Source organism: Zonotrichia albicollis, chromosome 10 (assembly GCF_047830755.1).
Source record: "Zonotrichia albicollis isolate bZonAlb1 chromosome 10, bZonAlb1.hap1, whole genome shotgun sequence".
NCBI lineage: Eukaryota > Metazoa > Chordata > Aves > Passeriformes > Passerellidae > Zonotrichia > Zonotrichia albicollis.
The window spans coordinates 27640175-27657440 of NC_133828.1; the positions used below are offsets into that span (position 1 = coordinate 27640175).

Here is a 17266-nt window from a genome sequence, read left to right on the forward strand (position 1 = left end):
TTGCAGAAATAATTTATACCATGACATTTAACTTTAGGAATATTTATTTACTGTTTCTGAAAGCTAATATTGGATGTATGGTGCATTAGAATGTAAGGTTTTATTTTATGATTATGGTTTCAGATGGAAAAGGAGCAGCAACAGGACACAGAAAATGTCCCTACCCATTCTCCTTCACTGTCTCCCAAGATTATTCTGAAGAGAGACCAACCCCTAGCTTACACAGCAACAGAGGATACGTTTAAAGACACCGCCAACCTTGTTAAAGAGGACTCTGTGGTGTAACTAGGTAACTCATTTAGGGAAATTAGACACATCCATTTGCACATATATTTTTTATAAACAGAAGAGTAAGGTTCACATTCAAATGCTTTATAAAAAGATATACATCTCTTAGCCAGTGGCTGGAGATGTATGTTGAAACTATGCCTTGTTTTTTTGACAAATGCCAATTTCTATTTTTATGAACGATTATCGTGATGTACTATATGTATATCTTTGCACTGAAGCTGTCTGAAAGTAATGTTATAAATATATTGTACATTTGTAAATTTTTCTGAGATTATCTTGTTCAGTGATGTTGCTAGTAGAAATTTGTATGGAATCAGTCATATATTTAGGGCTAAATTAATTATATAAATGCTTAAAACTTAAAAAAAAGAGAACCAAACAAGGCAAATAAAGGAACATTACTGATTTACAGGGTCTTTAGAGTGTACCTTTAATATCAGCACCTTTTAAAAATTCTACTGGTGCTCTGGGCATCTTTGCCACCTGTTTTATATAGTACTGTATATAAAAGTGGGTATCTCTTCCTCCTGTGTTAAACAAAAGATGAAAGAGTCAATGCAGCATTATTATGCTGAATACACACCTGTGGAAAATGTTGTTCTTACAATGTTGCCTGACATAATTTCCTCTCAATCTATAAGACACATACTTTTCCTCTAGGTTCCAATTAACACAATTCCATTAATAGTGTTCCTATGAAGACTGGATATATTTAGATTTTAGTGCCACGACTACTTAATGAGCTTTTCTCTTGCTCATCAATGGAATACCTCTGTTCTTGGCTGGAGTCTCTGGAGCTATGTTCTCTTTGTACTATGAAGTAGCTAGGTTTTTGTAGCAGCTTATTTCCAAACAGCAAAATATGAGAGATATTGGTTCATTTCAGAATTCCTTCAGGTTTTTTTTAAATGTGAAAATTTAATTTTATTGACTATTTATTTCCTAAGGTGGATATTAATAGAAAGGGAAGCAATTTATATGATGCAGTCTTTGTAGTTTTCTGGTTGTTCCTCTAACCTTCCACCAGAATATACTGTTGATCTTTTTAGCTCTTCTAATAATTAGCCAAGATAGTTTCCACAACATGAACCATTTGAGAAAACTGATTACAGGACCATGTTCTTCAGTATTCCTGGCTAGCTACTCATACAAAAGATTCCTGAATTTATAATAATTGAGACTTTTGCTACTTCATTGTTTTATATCTAAATTCTCAACATATATACTATTTCTAATTAGAGTGCTTGTAATTACATTGTAACATACTTTGATTAGAAAAGACAACTGTAAAATGATGCTGCTGAATAAGTCTAATAAACATATTATTTTATCACATTCCTATTCCATAATTTGTGTCAAGGCTCTATGTACTTTTTCAGTTGCGGAGACTTCCGTGCACTCTGAGAGGAAAACAACAATACTTTAGATAAAGTTGAATAAGAATAGTGCTTACTGCTTTACACAACTGTCTGAAGTTCTTCCTGTAAGATGATGTCTTGATACTGACACTGTATCTCTGTAAGTGTGAAAGCTGCCCTGTTACACACATTCAATAATCTGGCCCTTGGAACAGGAAACTCACTATTGAGAGACTGACAGTCAAGGTAGTATGGACATATGTGATTAAAACCTTATTTCAATTACCTTTCATGTCTGATGTCAGAATCTGATGCTTTGATTTTTTTTTCTTTAAGCACATTATGTGTTTTTAAAAGAGTTTTTTCTTGAGTCCATTAATGTAGAAAATTCCTTAGACTTTGCAACACAACAGACACATCTGTAAGGATTTCTTTGAGATGCAAGGTGCTGTTCTTAAGGAAATAATTCACAAGGTTTTAAAGGGAGAAGGCAAGGCTGACCCTTCCAAAAGACTTGCCTGCAGTTGCATACCACGACAAAAAGTAGTGTCAGTTTTGGGAATAGTCTTTGTCAGCTCAAACATTTGGAACCGGTGTTGGTGAAAACTGCTAATATGTGAGCTATGTATCAGAAATACTTTTTTTCCTGTTATAATTTTAACTTTTCCTGTAATAATTTTAACTTTTTTAAGATAGGGAAGAAAACAGTCCCTGGGTTACTCTCTAGTTAGGGAGTATGTAGGTTTGGTTGTTTAGCATATCTGATGGTGAAGGATTCCTAAGCTTCAGCTGGGACTCCTGCTCTCAGCAGCATGGCTACTGAGAACCCTTCTCATTATCTGCCCTTCATCAGTGTATGTACACTTGGGATTATGTAAAATTTAAGTTTTGGTACTTTGTACAACAGAAGTTTTAGATTACACTCATAACTTTATTTTTCACTTGTGTTCTTTTTCCCTTATCAGGACAGTCCCTGCTTGAATTCTTAAATTTTGGACTCTTTCTGTTTCAAAGAAAGCTGATTTTTTAGATATTTCAACAACTGTCTGTATTCTGCAACTATAGAGCTGATAAATTATACTATTAATTTTTTAATGTACTTTCTCTTTAGAGCTGCCGGGCCAGATAGAAAGATTTCTCTCTCTGCAAGTATTTATTGTGAAATGAAGTAACAGATTTATTCTTAAAGCTGTTTGCTAGAGAATAGAATTTCAATGAAATACTTGAAGATTACTAGCACATTTTCCATACTGTCCTTTTTTTCCCATTGCAGACACACACACATGCCCTCTCACACACAGTGATGAAACCTCTTTTGTTATGTTTGGAGTTCTGACCTGCACATGGTATTTTTTTAAGCTTAATTGAATTGCACATTAATGATTAATCACCAGCACAACACTTCAGCAAATAAAACCTTTACCCCTTCAATTTTAATATCTCTAGGAACACCCATTTGTGAGCCTCTGGCCAACAGCTCAAGAGATAGAAATAGTGTACAAAAGGCACAGTAATGTCAGCTAATGTTTTGCCATTCTGAACATGCTCTGTACTACTGAAAGGATTTGCTATAGCCTACACTAATGACCTACTTCATCTGATAAGTGAAATCATTTTCACCTGCAAAACACACTGAGGATGAAAGAAATACAAATACATATTGTTTTTGTATTTTCCCCATAAACTATACTAATATTAGGAAGACAGTTAAAGTATGTATTTCGATACTCTGTTTGTTCTGTTTGCATAAACAGTGAAGTTTTGATTTTCCCTAGAATTGCATATCTGTAAAATTGCTTGTGGTTTTTTTCCTGCAGAATTGAATAATCAAGTGGTCAGATACTATAACTGTAATTTCTGGAATATGCTGCAATATCTGGACCTCATTATTATTTGACTTAATGTCTTGTGTGAATAGTATTAACTAGCTTTGTAGCTGAAAATTTTATGAATGCAGATCCTATAGAGGTATAATTCCTGAGCAACAGCCTTCAAAAACATGCTGGATTTACAAGCCTACCTGTGAACTCAGAATTTCAGGTAAGGTGGGGTGAGGGATGGAGAAAGTATCTTCTGAAAAGAACTTTAACAGTCTAGTAACTGGTAAAGAAGAGGACATCTAGTTTTGATAGGATAAATCTTTCTTTCTGCACAGTTGATCCTGTGTTAATACTAGACACTCATCAGAGCTCCATGACCTGGTCTCCTGCTCTCTGCTGGAGCTGGAAGTGTAATGCGCAGCAGCATATCAGACAGACAGCTCGGGCCATAGGAGAGAAACAGCCAGAAGAACTTTGCATCCCATCCAGCCCTGTATCGTGTCCTGGGGTACTTTGCTATCAGGGCATGTTCCATGCATTTTATGACGTTAGAAGTATCATAGTCACACAGTCTTTTCACTGATGATCTTTGGGCTTTTATATCTGTAAACAAAAAAATAGTCCTGAAAGCATTTATATGCAACATCTCTGCGAGAGTGTTCTTTATACCCAAAGGTTTGGCTACAGCTTCAGGCTTGCTTTAAACTACTGTCTCAAGTGCTGAGAGCAGTATAGCTACAGCAAAGCAGAGACAAGAAAGGCTACAAAACACCCACAAGTCCAATAAACAAAATCCTCCCTGGCCTATACTTGAGCCAGATGTTCTGTACAGTATGTTCTGTGTCACACTGCACTAACTTTTCAGATACCAAGAAGCCATAAATGTAGCATATGGCCATAGCAGCTCATTCCCACTGGGCATCCTACCTGTAAGTATAGAGGGACAAGGAAAGGTAGCATGACCTCATATCTCTCCAGTCTCATATGTGAACTAATTAATATCTCAGGCCTCATCTAACATACACATAGTAAAGAGCAGTCAGTGATGGGTCCTTAATGAGCATTAATGATGTCAAGTAAATGTTCACAGAATCACAGAGAGGTTGAAGTTGAAAGGGACCTCTGGCATCAAGCCCCACTACTTAAGCTGGGTCACTTAGACCAAGCTGCCCAGGACACGTCCAGATGGTTATGGATATCTCCAAAGAGGGAGACTCCACAGCTGCCCTGGGCAACCTGTGCTAGTCCTCAGTCACCCTCACACTGAAGTGTTCAGCAGGAACATCCTGTGTTTCAGTGTGTGCCCTTTGCCTTGAGTCCTGTCCCTGGACAACACTAAAAAGTGCATGGCTCTGTTGTCTTTAGAGCTTCAATTCAGGTATTTATATATGTTGATAATATCCCCCCTGAGCTTTCATACAATCCTTTTTCTACTTACATTCAACTAAGTATTTTTCTCCATAGGAGTCCCTGATCTCAGGAGTCAGTCTGTTCCAAAGTTTGAAGAGGTATTTCTCAATGATATCTGAATTAACTTCTGCCTTAAAGAAACCATGCTCAACAATGCTTACTTTCACTCCAAAATGCCGCATTTCTATCCTAGAAGAAAAGAAATCAAATAATCTCCCTGACCATCCAATAATGGCACAACTATGAATCATAAGTTGAAAATCTGTCACGTTAATAAATGAGAATTTGATTATTATCTTAATATATCAGAATCATTTTGAAAGGTTCAAATTGGATTCATAGCAGTGTACTTGTTCTGTAAAAGCAGAGCAGACAACTGAGGGAAAAAAAGCAGTGTCAAGTAGATTCACAATTCTCTGTGGTTTATGCTGGACTCTTGCAAAGGGTGTAACAGCTAGGTGCATCTTAGTCATGTATTCTCATATGAGATCTTTTGACAATTTCATATACTGTTGCATTGTTTTAGTTCACAGCAACAGCAGAATATTAAAGTGTCTGAAAAATGTAAACATGAAAAAAATTTTCAATTGGATTAGAACTTCATTCTTTATCCTATGGCTAAATGACTATGGTTAAATGATTAAATGTTAATGGGCTTCCTCATAGTGTAGTTCCCTCAATGTAATTTCGAGTTGCAGTGCAACTCCTTTGGGGTGAAAATGGCATTTTTGTCTTGCTGGGCAGCTCAAGAGACCAAGGAAGCCATGTTCTACAGTGTGTAAAGGAATGGACCACATCTACATTAGCCATTAGTTTCTATTTCTTTGGGGTGTATGGTTTCTTTAAGTAAGTACTCATAATGATGGAACCAGCTTTCCTAGTTGTTCTGACTCATGTAGATTTGGCTCACTGGGCTGGGCCTTAGCTTTCTACAAGCAGTGCAGTACAACTGTTTCAGTAAAGGTGTTCAGCCTAATTTTCTGAAGTTACAATTACCTTTGGTAGTGTGGTTGCTGTCTGGAATTGCCCAGCTCAGACTGTTAAGGAGAATTAGAGCAAAAGATACAAGCAAGTATATTAACTTGCCCAAGAAACTCGGTGTCTGACCAGGCTATATTTTTTATTTACTTTCAGGCATACACTGGATTCACATGCCTGAAATCTGCACGCTAACAACTTGTCTGGGACATGAAAATTTTCCAAGTGCAGCTCCTTGCTGGGTCTGTCCATAGTACTGGAGAGCAAAATCTTTAAAAAGCGACCAGTCCTCTTATTTTCCTTTCCCCCTTTAGGCAAGATTTCCAGAGAGGAATAAAAATAGGCAAACATACCCTTCCTCAGCACGTCTGGAATCTGTTCTTGGATCCATGCGTGTGTTTCTGGCTACTTACCTTAAGGTGTCAGAGAAAGCTTCCATGCCCCATTTGGACAGACTGTAGCCACCCCCTACAAAAGCCATGAGACCTTTGGCATTCATTAGATTGACAACTCTTCCCTCAGCTCTTTTCAGAAGAGACAGAAGCTTGAGTGTGATTTCAATCAATCCCAGCAGGCTAACATCCAGGACTGAATGGAAGTCTTCAATCCTCAGCCAGTCAGTGGGTCCTACAGGTGCTGTTCCTTCAGCATTGCTCACAAAGCCAAAAAGCCCTAGGAGGAATGCAAAACCATTTATCTCAGTATATGGCAATATCTTACCCTGGAGTATCATGGATGCATTGGGAACCAAGCACACAGTCTGCAAAAACTTCAGTGAGATGAATACGGTTATCTGGGATTTGCTTGGATGGTCTGCTTTGTACATGTGTTAGAATTTGCTGAAGAGCATGGGTAAAGTGTTAAAGGAACACTATTTTGTTTGGAGATGTGGGCTACCATGCTGGGCTTTATCCAGATCTGCTCAGGTATGTAGGCTCCTAATATGTGTTTGTATTCTTGTGAAAATGAAATGGTCTGCATAGAAGTGGAGAGACTGATTGTTCTGGTTTGGGGTCTAAAGGTCTGGACCAAATCTGTAGAATTAGTCAATGCTTCTAAAGATACTAGCTTAGCCCTGTGTATTGATAATGCTGCTTTACTACCTTTATAAATGACTGGAGGAACTTCAGATAAATAGTGACGTTTCCTAGAGTTTGCTGAGGACAGCCTGTGCCTGAGGGGAGAGGCCGAAAGTCCAGCACTCAGCCTCCATAAAGAGTCTTACACACTGAGGGGAAAGCATTAGCAGTGGCTATCCTGCCTGAGAACCTGGGGCTTTCTACAAGTTGGGAGCAAGAACCTGCTGCACGAGGTAAGTGCTAAGAATTTTGTTAAACTTGCTCTCAATCTCTGCATTCAAGAATGGTCTGGAATATTCATAAGGCCAAAAGCCTATTACAATCTTTAAGGAGAAAGTCTAATGGTAGAAGATACATGTTCTGCTGTTTTAAGTAATTAATTTATTAATAAGCTTATTGAATAGTTGGTGTAACTGTGTATTACAGCTGGTAGTTACAGTGCTGTGATGCCCTTTGGTAGCCTTTAGTCTGAGCTATCAATGCTGATAAATGTGTATTGCCATAGTTGAATATATTTACCATGCAGATCTTTTTAGCCTTTGCCAAACCCATCACTAGAAGTCTCAGGTATCAAAGGGTGAGCTCCTCTTTTTTACAGGAGTACTCAGAGGTACATGATAGGAGTAGTGAGAGCTACCCCTGTAACAGCTCTAACAAAACTGGCTGAAATTGCAAGTGTTTCACTGTTGCAGTCAGTGCAATTGTTGAGTACAATGCAAATGTCAGACTTATCCAGGCATACAAAAATATACTCTTCTCTTTACTAAAGAAGGACTGCAGAGGCCCTGAAGAAACCATTTTTAATTGAGTGGACTGAATTGTTAAGAAAATTTTCTGGTACCAGTTAGTGCCTTCCTTCCACTGACATTCTTCAACTACACCTGAAGGAGTTTAAAAAACACACCTGGGAATGATCTGGTTTTAACAGACCAAGCAAATAGATTTTTAGGTACCCTGTTGATGAAAGCAATGGGCAGCATTGCTGGAGAGAATATATTTGAACTGACAAATGACAGAACTGAGGAGTGAATGTGTTTCATCAGTGAGATTAAAATGCCTCTGCAGTGAGTAGAGAGGCAACAGAACTTTTAGCTAGACCAGATTTGGTTGTATTGAATCATCTTTCTGAGAGGTTGCCTTGTCACTTACCCTTGCCAGCTGTCTGTTCAGTCACAAACACCACAGCCCTGGCAATGCTGTCGGAGTCTGCTAAGTTCAGATTCACTGTCTTCAGTGAGAGAGAAGAGCAGCACTGTAGCTCTTGGCTTCCTTTTTCTGTGGCACATGCAGCAATGACACAAAATCCCCTTTTGTCAAGCCATTTAGCCAGTGAGTTTCCAAGTCCAGTGTCACAGCCTGTTATGAAGACATGCTTTCCATTCAGGTTTCTCACTCTGTATCTGTCTCTGATGATCCAGTAAATGATAAGAGAAAGTATGGAAGCCAAAACTGCTATGTGCAGTGAGTCTGAAAGTGAGAGCTACAAGCAAATAAGTTAATGATGTGGAAGTGCAATGAAGCAAATGTGCTGAGCCAGCCCTCCAACTTCCTGAGTCACAACTCCTGTTAGGGGCTTTGTTTCTGGTTGCAGCCCTTCCAGACCACTGTATGTTAGAGGAGAGCAGGAATAGGAGCTTTGGCACAATGTGATTGGGATCCATGAATAACGTGTGCCTTGACAAAACTTTCTGTATCTTTCTTCTCAATAGATTTTCCTGCTTTCAAGCTTTGCTGACCAGACTTTCTCATCAGCTCTGTCCTTTAAGGACATTTCAGACTGAAAGGAATGACCTTATCAGTTCTGAAAGTTTTAATTTGTGGACATGGGTCATTATTTATGCTGATACCAGAGAGAGAAATTCCCCTGGGAAAAAGAATGGTTCTCATTGACCACTTTTATGATGCTACCCAGGCTGCTTTTCTTATCTGTAACACAGAAGCAGAGTAACCCCAGGAAGAACTCAAGAGAAGTGTAAGCTGCAGTGGTGGATCTGATGACTAATTTGTTATGTGACTTGTGGGACAGTGAGTGATTTGCTCTCTGCCCCTTAGACCAGGTGGACTTTGGGGCAGTGCCTGAGTCTTCTGTCACTTGTTGCCTGTTCAGCAGTGATACACAGCACAGCAGAACATACTATATCGAAAGTGTGTTTGTATAAAGAAATGAGGAAATGCATGGAGATTTAATTCATTAAAGCCAATATTTATAGGAAATCCAATAAGCACATTCCAGACATCCTGTTAAGAGAAACTTTTTCACAGGTTCTAAGCAGTCACCTAGGCTCTAGTTACCAACATAGGTGTAGATGTGCAGACATCTCACCTTTAAAATGTGACATTTTTAAAGCCTGTCTTCTGTGTAACATGATTTCTATCTCAAGACATGAATATTAAAGGAAGCTCAATGTATTAGGCCTGTGTGCTAGAGCCTGTCTGTTGTTCCTGTTCCTACTGAGTTCATGAACTGCAATTTGCATTTACTCTGATCCCAAATTTTGCTGTCACGTCATCAAGTAGGTATGGAAAGAAATCTCAGAATCTGATAGTGAATGGATGTTGAACTCTCATTAAATAATTAAATCAGTTACAAAGCTAATAAAGTATAACAAGTGACAACATCCATTACCACTTAATGATGAGTGCCTCAGTAGTCATCAATATGAACTTCTGAGCAATTGACTAATGATCTCTGATTTTAAACCATTAAGCAAATATATACAGGTAAGAGTTTTCTTCTCCTTCTACTGCAGTTTACAGGAGGGTTTTCAGTGAAAGCCCTCCTGTAAACTGCAGTAGAAGGGGAAGAAAACTGAAATCCCAAATTTTTGGGATGTTTGCACTGCTTATTTTAGCGGCCCATCTCACTGTTGTTTTGAGGTTGATGTAATCAACCCTCCAGCTCAGGTACTTTGGTTAGACACTTGGCTTTCTTGCTGTGAATGTCCCTGTTAAATTTGACAAGGATTGCAGTATTCCTGAATGTGTGCACTTTGAAATCATCTTTGTAATTTTTCCCTGTGTTGGTGACCTTTATTTTCTGAGAGGACTCAGAGAGTGCTCTGACAAAGTGCACCACAACGATGTGAAATTACTCAGGCTAATGAAGGCTTTTGTAATATAAAATAAAGTCTGAAAACAGAATGTTTTAGCAGCTGATCATGGATCCCCCCTGTTCATCTGCAATGATATGCCAGGCAATGACATTTCCTTTGTCCATTTAGAATTTAGAGCAGTGCTAGACACAAAAAGAGAGAGGACCTGCTGTCAGCAGACTCTTGTAACGCTGTGCCACTAAATCACAGCAAGGTATTTGGCAAGCTAGTACAGTGATATATATACATAACTTTAGGACTCAAGTTTCCTTTTTTCCAATACAAAATTGAACAAAATAATTCAAGTTTTGGGCAAACAATTAACCTAATTGAAAACAGAACTTGTAAATCACATCTTCCTTTCTCAGCTGTGCTGTAGGGAAGAAGCAGTGGACAGTGAGCTTGCACTACTGGAAAACAAGTAAAATTTGAAACTAGGCACTGTAGATAAGAGCTGGAGTGTTTGGCCAGGATGCCAGCCTGGCTTTTGTAAGGAAAATGCCAGGGATTGCTCTGGTTAGTGTTAGCCACTGTGTTTATGTAGCAGTAATTGGCACAGAAGCTCTGTCAGACAAAATGCTCTAGGGGAGACAGCTGAGAGGGCAGCACTGCTCTTCCTTCCCCTGGCAGCCCTGGGCCAGTGTTACTCAGTCTGCATTTCCCTGCTGCCTAGTTCTTGCCACGTGCTAGCACTCCCTCTCCAGTAACACAGTGACCTGAGCATCATGGTAGGTTTTGCTCTGCTGGAGCCTTCTGCCTTATGTATTCTGCTAGATGATGGCATTACTGGAAGGAACCTGGGGTCAGGACCAAGAGAAAAAGTCTCGGTTAAAGTTCCCTCACAAGAAAATCCTCTAAATCTGTCAAAGTACAATGCTATTCAAAATATCTCTTGTTTGATAATTGCGAAGTTCTACAAAAGTCAAAAAGAAACCACTTGGCTTCCAAGATCATACTGATTTTGAAATAGCTGCATGGAGTGGAAAATTTGCAGTGCATTTCCAGAGAAAATGTCAGCATGATATTTCAAGAGTATTGGCGTGTCTTCATAAATATTGCACTTGGATTAATAATGTAGCCAGTAAATAGCTAAAGGCAAATTCTGTTTTCCATCAAACTTTGATATTTGCCTGGCAAATTGAGAACTTGTGTGATAGAACTTGGCTTCTCGTGCCTACACATGAGCCACTATAAAAGCAATTGATTTTTAGAAAAGCAGTATCACTGCATTGGGAGCCCTCTAAGATCCCTAGATGATGCAAAGTACAGCACCCCTCTGCTGCTCTGCACTAAAGGAAACCCAAGCACACAGACCCCATATTGAAGGAGGGTGTTTATTTACTCCCACAGGAACTTTGCTTATGCCAAGGAATTTCAGGCTGGGGTGATGTGTGGGGCCTGTGTGTGCTTTGGATTCCTTCACCCCCCATTGTGCAGGCACTGCAAAACTCCAGAAGTCAGTGCTCTGCAAGGGGTAGAATGACCTGCCAGACATCTGAGGAAGAACTGCCAATAGGAAATTTAGGCCCTGTGGTTCTTCAGAAGGAGCACTCACATAGCACACAGTGGAAGGTTTATATATATCAGGCAGCCCACTGAAAGAACATCCAGCAGCTCTCCAGAGTCACCCTTCCATAGCTACAAACCTCTAGTTTTCAGTTAATTAATTGAACAAGTTGGCAGGCACAAAACATCAGATCTCTTGGGTGAGCTGTTCCTGCACATGCAGAGCTTTGCACTTTTCATGGAAAAGGAGTGCTTGTTGGTATGCTGTGTAAATATGTGATAATTTTGGTTTGGTGAGTAACAAATAATTTAGGATCTTTATTAATATTCTACCTGAAAAGAAATACTCTCCTGCACATCATTTTGTAGGGAGATGAATGTAGTCTGTACAGTGTGTTTTCAGCTGATGAAAACTCTGTGATTTTATCTTCTTTGTATGGCTTATACTTCACATTTTTACCACAGCATCATAAAAGCCCTAGGAAAACAAAAACATTTAAAATCTTAGGTCACCAAACCAGTATTTGAAAATTGAAGTAGGGAAAGATTCCACATGTTGGGAAGAACATTTCTGAATTATCATTTTATTCAGACCCTGTAGGTGTTAAGATAAGCAACAATTCGTAAAATTACTCTGGAAAGGAAGGGACTGCATATTCTCTTGTCGGTGCACTAGAAAACAAATGTTTAGCTCTCTTGGACATCCTGCAAATGCATGTAATAAGTACTCCTGACTATAACAGTAGATGTAAGTTCTACTCACATGCTGGGGAGACATCTGCAAGCTCAGTCTATACTTCCACGTGCTCATGAGTTGCCTTCACCAGTTATTTCCAGTGTCAGAACGTAGAAACAGCCCAATTTGCTCATAAACTTGTGTGCCAAGACCTGCATGTTGGTTAAAAGAAAAAAATCTCATAAATTCTGTGTCTGGTGGTGCTTTCCTAATCAGCACATCAGCAGGGCCCCTCTCCCTGCTATTGCTAATGACTTGTACTGTGATCTGTCTATTTTAGGGATGTACTTGGTATTAATCGTCTGGCTATGCTCTATGCCTGCCTCACCTACCTATGTTGTATAAGCATTGCTGGCTATATATAGAGATTTAAAGAGCCTGAGGGACTGTCAAGGCTCATTAAGGAGAGCTAATCTACTGAGCTGAGGCCAACAGACAACAGAAAGTCAAGCAAAGCAAGCAGGACCCAGTACCTTTCCCATTACTGTGGATACTGAAGTAATGCTACCCAGAAAAGCTTTATTTTACCAAAACCTTTTGCTGTCAATAATGAAGTCTCAGAAAAGAAGGGAGCAAGTACTGCCTCTTTGCCTCTGAAACAATAAATTTGCACCACTAGGCCATGGGAATTTGCCTGTGGACCCTGAGCACAGGCAGGAGGGTGCAGGTTGGAGCACTTCACCTTCTGAACTGAAGCTTAGACTGTGTGAAAACATCACTACTGCAAAATACGCTTGGGAAGAGCCTGCATATCTGGAATTATCCTCCAATTGATTTAGTAGTGAATTTAAAAGTAATTATTGATGATGGATGAAATTCTGCGTAAAGAAAAAGTTCAGTTATATTTCTCTGTGAGCACTCTTGGCCCAGAAAACAGAGAATGCCTAATGCAATCAACTAAATAAAGATTTAAACCGATTTAAAGAACAGAACTTTTTAGAGATTGCTTGTGGACAATCCATCTCTTGCAGGGCAAGATGCAATGAAGTTGCACTTATTATGGTCAAATTCTGCTCTGGCTAAGCTTAATTTAAAAGGAAATTGCAATCACTTGACATGTTTTTAAGCATAATAGGAACAGTATCACTGCTTTTATTTTCTGCTCATACATCTGCTTTCTGCTCTGACATGGCAGGTTTAAGATACCCATTTTTACTGCAAGCCCTGTGGCTGCTCTTGGTGCTTTACATAAGTCTGTATGCTGGTGAAATGCAGCTTCTTGTGCTGGCTGGAAGTTACTCAGCATGTTGTAAAAGTTGCAGTTGAGAGGTGCTAGTTTTTATTGCTTTACTTCCTCTGCAGCATCAGTAGTGAAGAAAGTATGAAGAAAGATTAGGTAACTGCCTTCCCTGTAGAGTATTCCTGAGTTCCTTTAGGTCAAGGAAATTTTTCTCTTGGCATATGTGTGCATGCAGAACAGACCCAGTACACAGGCTGGCTTTCCTTCTCTTGCAAACCTTATTAAAAGCACCATTTTCTGTATAATATCCCTTACTCTGCTTGGAGTTGTATTCCTTTGCTGAAGCATTCGTTTGCCTGCATCTGTGTTGCAGTCTATAATGTATATTTGTAAATCAATATAAAAACAACAGAGTTTTGGCTTGATCTGCAGTCTGGTCAATAAACAAAAATAAAAGCCAATTTACCTGGACTGAAGAAAAAAAGCCTGGTTTTGCCATGACAACAGACATGTCTGCAAACATGGGACTTAAACTGATCTCTGTGGGCTTTAATCAGTGAGTGGAACTTTATATCAAATTAGTAGAAGTGCTGTAATTACAAGGCTTTCAGTTAGAGTGCTTTCCACAGTCTGTTTTATCTCCAGCCTGCCAGGGAGACTGACAGGTCCAGTCTGTCTGCAGTTGTCCAACTTTGCAATGTAAAGATCTACCTGCATTTTTTATAGAGGCCTCAAACCAAAAATTAAAAAACCCAAAACCCCAAAGGGCTCATTAAGAGTGTGAACTCTGCTTAAATACTGTGAAAGCCAAAGGCATTGCATTGCCTTTACTCCTGAAGAAGCTGTCAGTGGGGATTGAAATAAAGCAGAGTTCTGCTCATAATATAATTTTCCTTCCAGCTTTTCCACTACCATGAAGGTACCTGTCCCTGCACTGCAAGTAACTGTTTGTTTTATCCGGATCTGTGCCGTGGTGGACTAAATTATTATCACTGTGATGTTACCTCCAATTGTGTTGTTCTCAAATCTGTGCTGTGTACAGTGGTATAGCTGGAGACTTCTTTTTGTAAAGTAGTGGGAGCAGACACTGAATTTGCACTTAGTTATGCTGTCATTGTAAACACAGTAATGATGCTAACCGAGGAAAATTGGATTTCTGCTTAGCTACATTTAATTGTGACACTCTTGTGGGCATGAGGCTTTATCATAGGAAGTATGAGAGCACAGAAGTCTTGAAGAGACCTGACAATCACTGTGATTTAGACGTTGTCTTTCTGTCTTGTCCTACCAGTCAGGAGCCTCTGCAGTGAGAACTGATTTCACAGAGGAACTAAACCCTGTTTGCCATTTCCCTCTAAGCTATGCACTGATATTGTCTGAGGTCATAGCACTGTCCTCATCAGTGTCCCTTACTGAAAAATCCATGGAGGGCTTGTATCCAAGGAGAATTCACTACTACTCAGGAGCTTCCAGGCTGTAAAATCTTCATTTCAAAGGAAAAATTGGAAAAAGTTAGAAGCCTTGTGGAAACAGGCAATCTTAGTTAGAAAACCAAGCTTTTGAGCAAGTTTTTAATCTGAATTTAGCCTAATCTCTGAACCAATTCTCACGTTATTCAGCTGATGTTGCTATGGACAGTGGGGACAGGAGCATACACAAATATTGTCTGCCAAATAAAGTTGCTGATAAAATTATGCTATATTAATTCTTCCTGTGCATTCAACTGTGAGTTGTTTTCCAGAGAACTGTCCGGTCTCCTCATGTATAATTGTTTTCCAAGTGCACTGACTTTGTTTGAGATTGCATTAGTCAAATTTAAACACTCCATTAGATGTCAATGAACTGAAAACATTGTGACCGCATGGTTATTGACCCAGGTGCAAATAGCCAGGGCCCAATTGAAAGATTCAGTTCTAACAAATGGGTTAAAATAATGAAAATATACGGGAAAATGCTTGGGTGCTTCACTGACTAATTGAACAGAGTCCTTGCAATTTGTTTATGATCCTATTATTTCTCACAGGCACAGGTGAGTAACAAATTTGTCCTGTTTGTTATTTCAGAGTTAACTGATGACACTTCCTGCACTGAAAGGTATTTGTATTTTTTTCCTTTGGGACAATTTAACCTAAATGCTGCATTTCCTGTGCACAGTTAGTGTTCGTGGTTTTTTGTTGTATTTGTTTGTTTGTTTGTTTTTGTTTTTTTCTCAGTTTTAAATTTTTTTTAATGGGACTGCTTGAAGAACAAAACATTTAAGTTCCATTTTGAAGCAATATATGTCTTTCTGCATAAATGCTATCACCAATATGTGAGGAACCTAACTTCAGAGAAACATGAAGGATAGTGCTTTCAGGGCTAATTTTAATTTTTCTTTTCCTCCACCCCTCCACTCCCATTTATGTTAAATAAAGATCTGATCTGAATAAAGAGGTGATTTGAAATAGATTTCACAGGACCTTGGATGAGGTCCTAATGTTACTCCATTTACAGGATATGTTCCTTTGTTAGTATTTTTCAATATTAGTTATTTAAATCTGGATTTTGAGCTCTTCAAAGATTTTTGCTTCTCAAAAATCCAGCAGCTGCACTGTAACTGGCTAGAGTAAGGTGCTATTTCATTTGAGTGCAGTTCGAGTTATTCCCTGCTACTAGGTTGTATTCTGCACACACATGGGTAGATCTATTACCTTCTATTTTCTCTGATTTCTATTATCTCGATTTTAAATTGCAACATCAGCAACAGTATTTTTTAAGATGTTCTAAGTGATCTGCATTAAACATTCAGACCCTGAGGAAGGTTATTTTAATAATCTAGTACAGCACGCTAATCTGCTACACTAATCTGTTTAAGTAAGCTAATGAATGATGCCTAAGGAACAGAAGAGTAGTTGATGTGTTAAGCTTTAGAAAAAGCAGGAAAAATGTTTCAGAAATGTGGGACAGTCAAGTCTGTCAATCATTGGTGTTTTCCCACTTTTCCTCTTACTTAAAACTTTATCAACATTCAGGCTTAAAAAAAGTTACAATTACAATTATCAATTACAAAATTGATAAACATTTGTTAAAATGAAATAAGGACAACTGAACTGTGTTATCTAAATGCTTAATATGCTTAAAATGAGAGGTTGTGAGTGTTTTATACAGACGTGTAATCATGTAAGTGTTGATACTTAAAGACTGGAAGAAGGTGCAGTAACTATGCCTTGGGATACATTACATTAATCAAAGATGCAGATGAGATAACATTGCTTGTGAAAGGGCTTATTTTGGGGGTGACTTCTGCAGCATTTCCCCCTGGATGCATCCTGGATGCCAGGCTTCCCTGGCAGATTTTTCCTTATGAAAGCACTTCTTCAACAGAAATGTATGTATGATATCTGCTCAGCATGTCAGTGTGACTACAGGAATAAACTGCCCAGAGGAGCAGCTCTGGTAGCCAAGAGCTGTGGGAGTGCAGCTGCTGGTGATGACACAGATGTCGATGTGCCCCCAGCGTTCTCCCTTCCCGAGTCCCGGTTGTCCCCTGTCAAGGTTCTCCCAGCTGTTGCCAGTTGGGACAAGGCAGGGGCAGGTTCTGCTGCTCCCTTGTAACTGAGGCAGGATCTGTCCTGTTATGGTCTCAGCCTCTAAGCTGCCCTCCCAGATGCCACCCTCACAGAGGCAGTGGTTCATTTTAGCACAGTCACACCTGGGAACAGGGCTGTTTGCCAGGAGCTGCCAAGCCCTGCAGGGCAGCCTCCTCATAGGCCTGCCAGGGGGGGTTGGGCACTCTCTGAGATGTTTTTCTATGCTGAGGTTTCACTGAGTCCATGA

The 17266-nt window shown here is 39.3% G+C and overlaps 3 protein-coding genes across 5 annotated transcripts in view; 2 read left to right on the plus strand and 1 right to left on the minus strand.

The window, feature by feature from the left end:
- LRP2 (LDL receptor related protein 2) overlaps nt 1–1912 on the plus strand; it is a 110705-nt gene extending 108793 nt beyond the window's left edge. Inside the window, exon 79 of the mRNA XM_074548547.1 lies at nt 124–1912. Within this exon, the coding sequence (XP_074404648.1) occupies nt 124–285 (162 nt within the window). The 3' untranslated portion in view covers nt 286–1912. The remainder of the gene's footprint in view (nt 1–123) is intronic.
- DHRS9 (dehydrogenase/reductase 9) lies at nt 1190–17197 on the minus strand. Its single transcript, XM_074547876.1, has 5 exons — nt 16856–17197; nt 8086–8416; nt 6271–6529; nt 4908–5068; nt 1190–4072 (listed from the first exon to the last, which is right to left on the minus strand). Exons 1-5 carry the CDS (start codon nt 17195–17197, stop codon nt 3822–3824), a joined length of 1344 nt encoding a protein of 447 aa, XP_074403977.1. The 3' UTR covers nt 1190–3821.
- ABCB11 (ATP binding cassette subfamily B member 11) overlaps nt 15312–17266 on the plus strand; it is a 38321-nt gene continuing 36366 nt past the window's right edge. For 2 of the 3 annotated variants that reach the window (XM_005484030.4, XM_074548540.1), the window contains exon 1: nt 15313–15479. The gene's annotated coding sequence lies outside the window, so the exon portion shown is untranslated. Of the gene's footprint in view, nt 15480–17266 lie in introns of all 3 variants that reach the window. The other variant, XM_074548541.1, reaches the window with a different exon arrangement.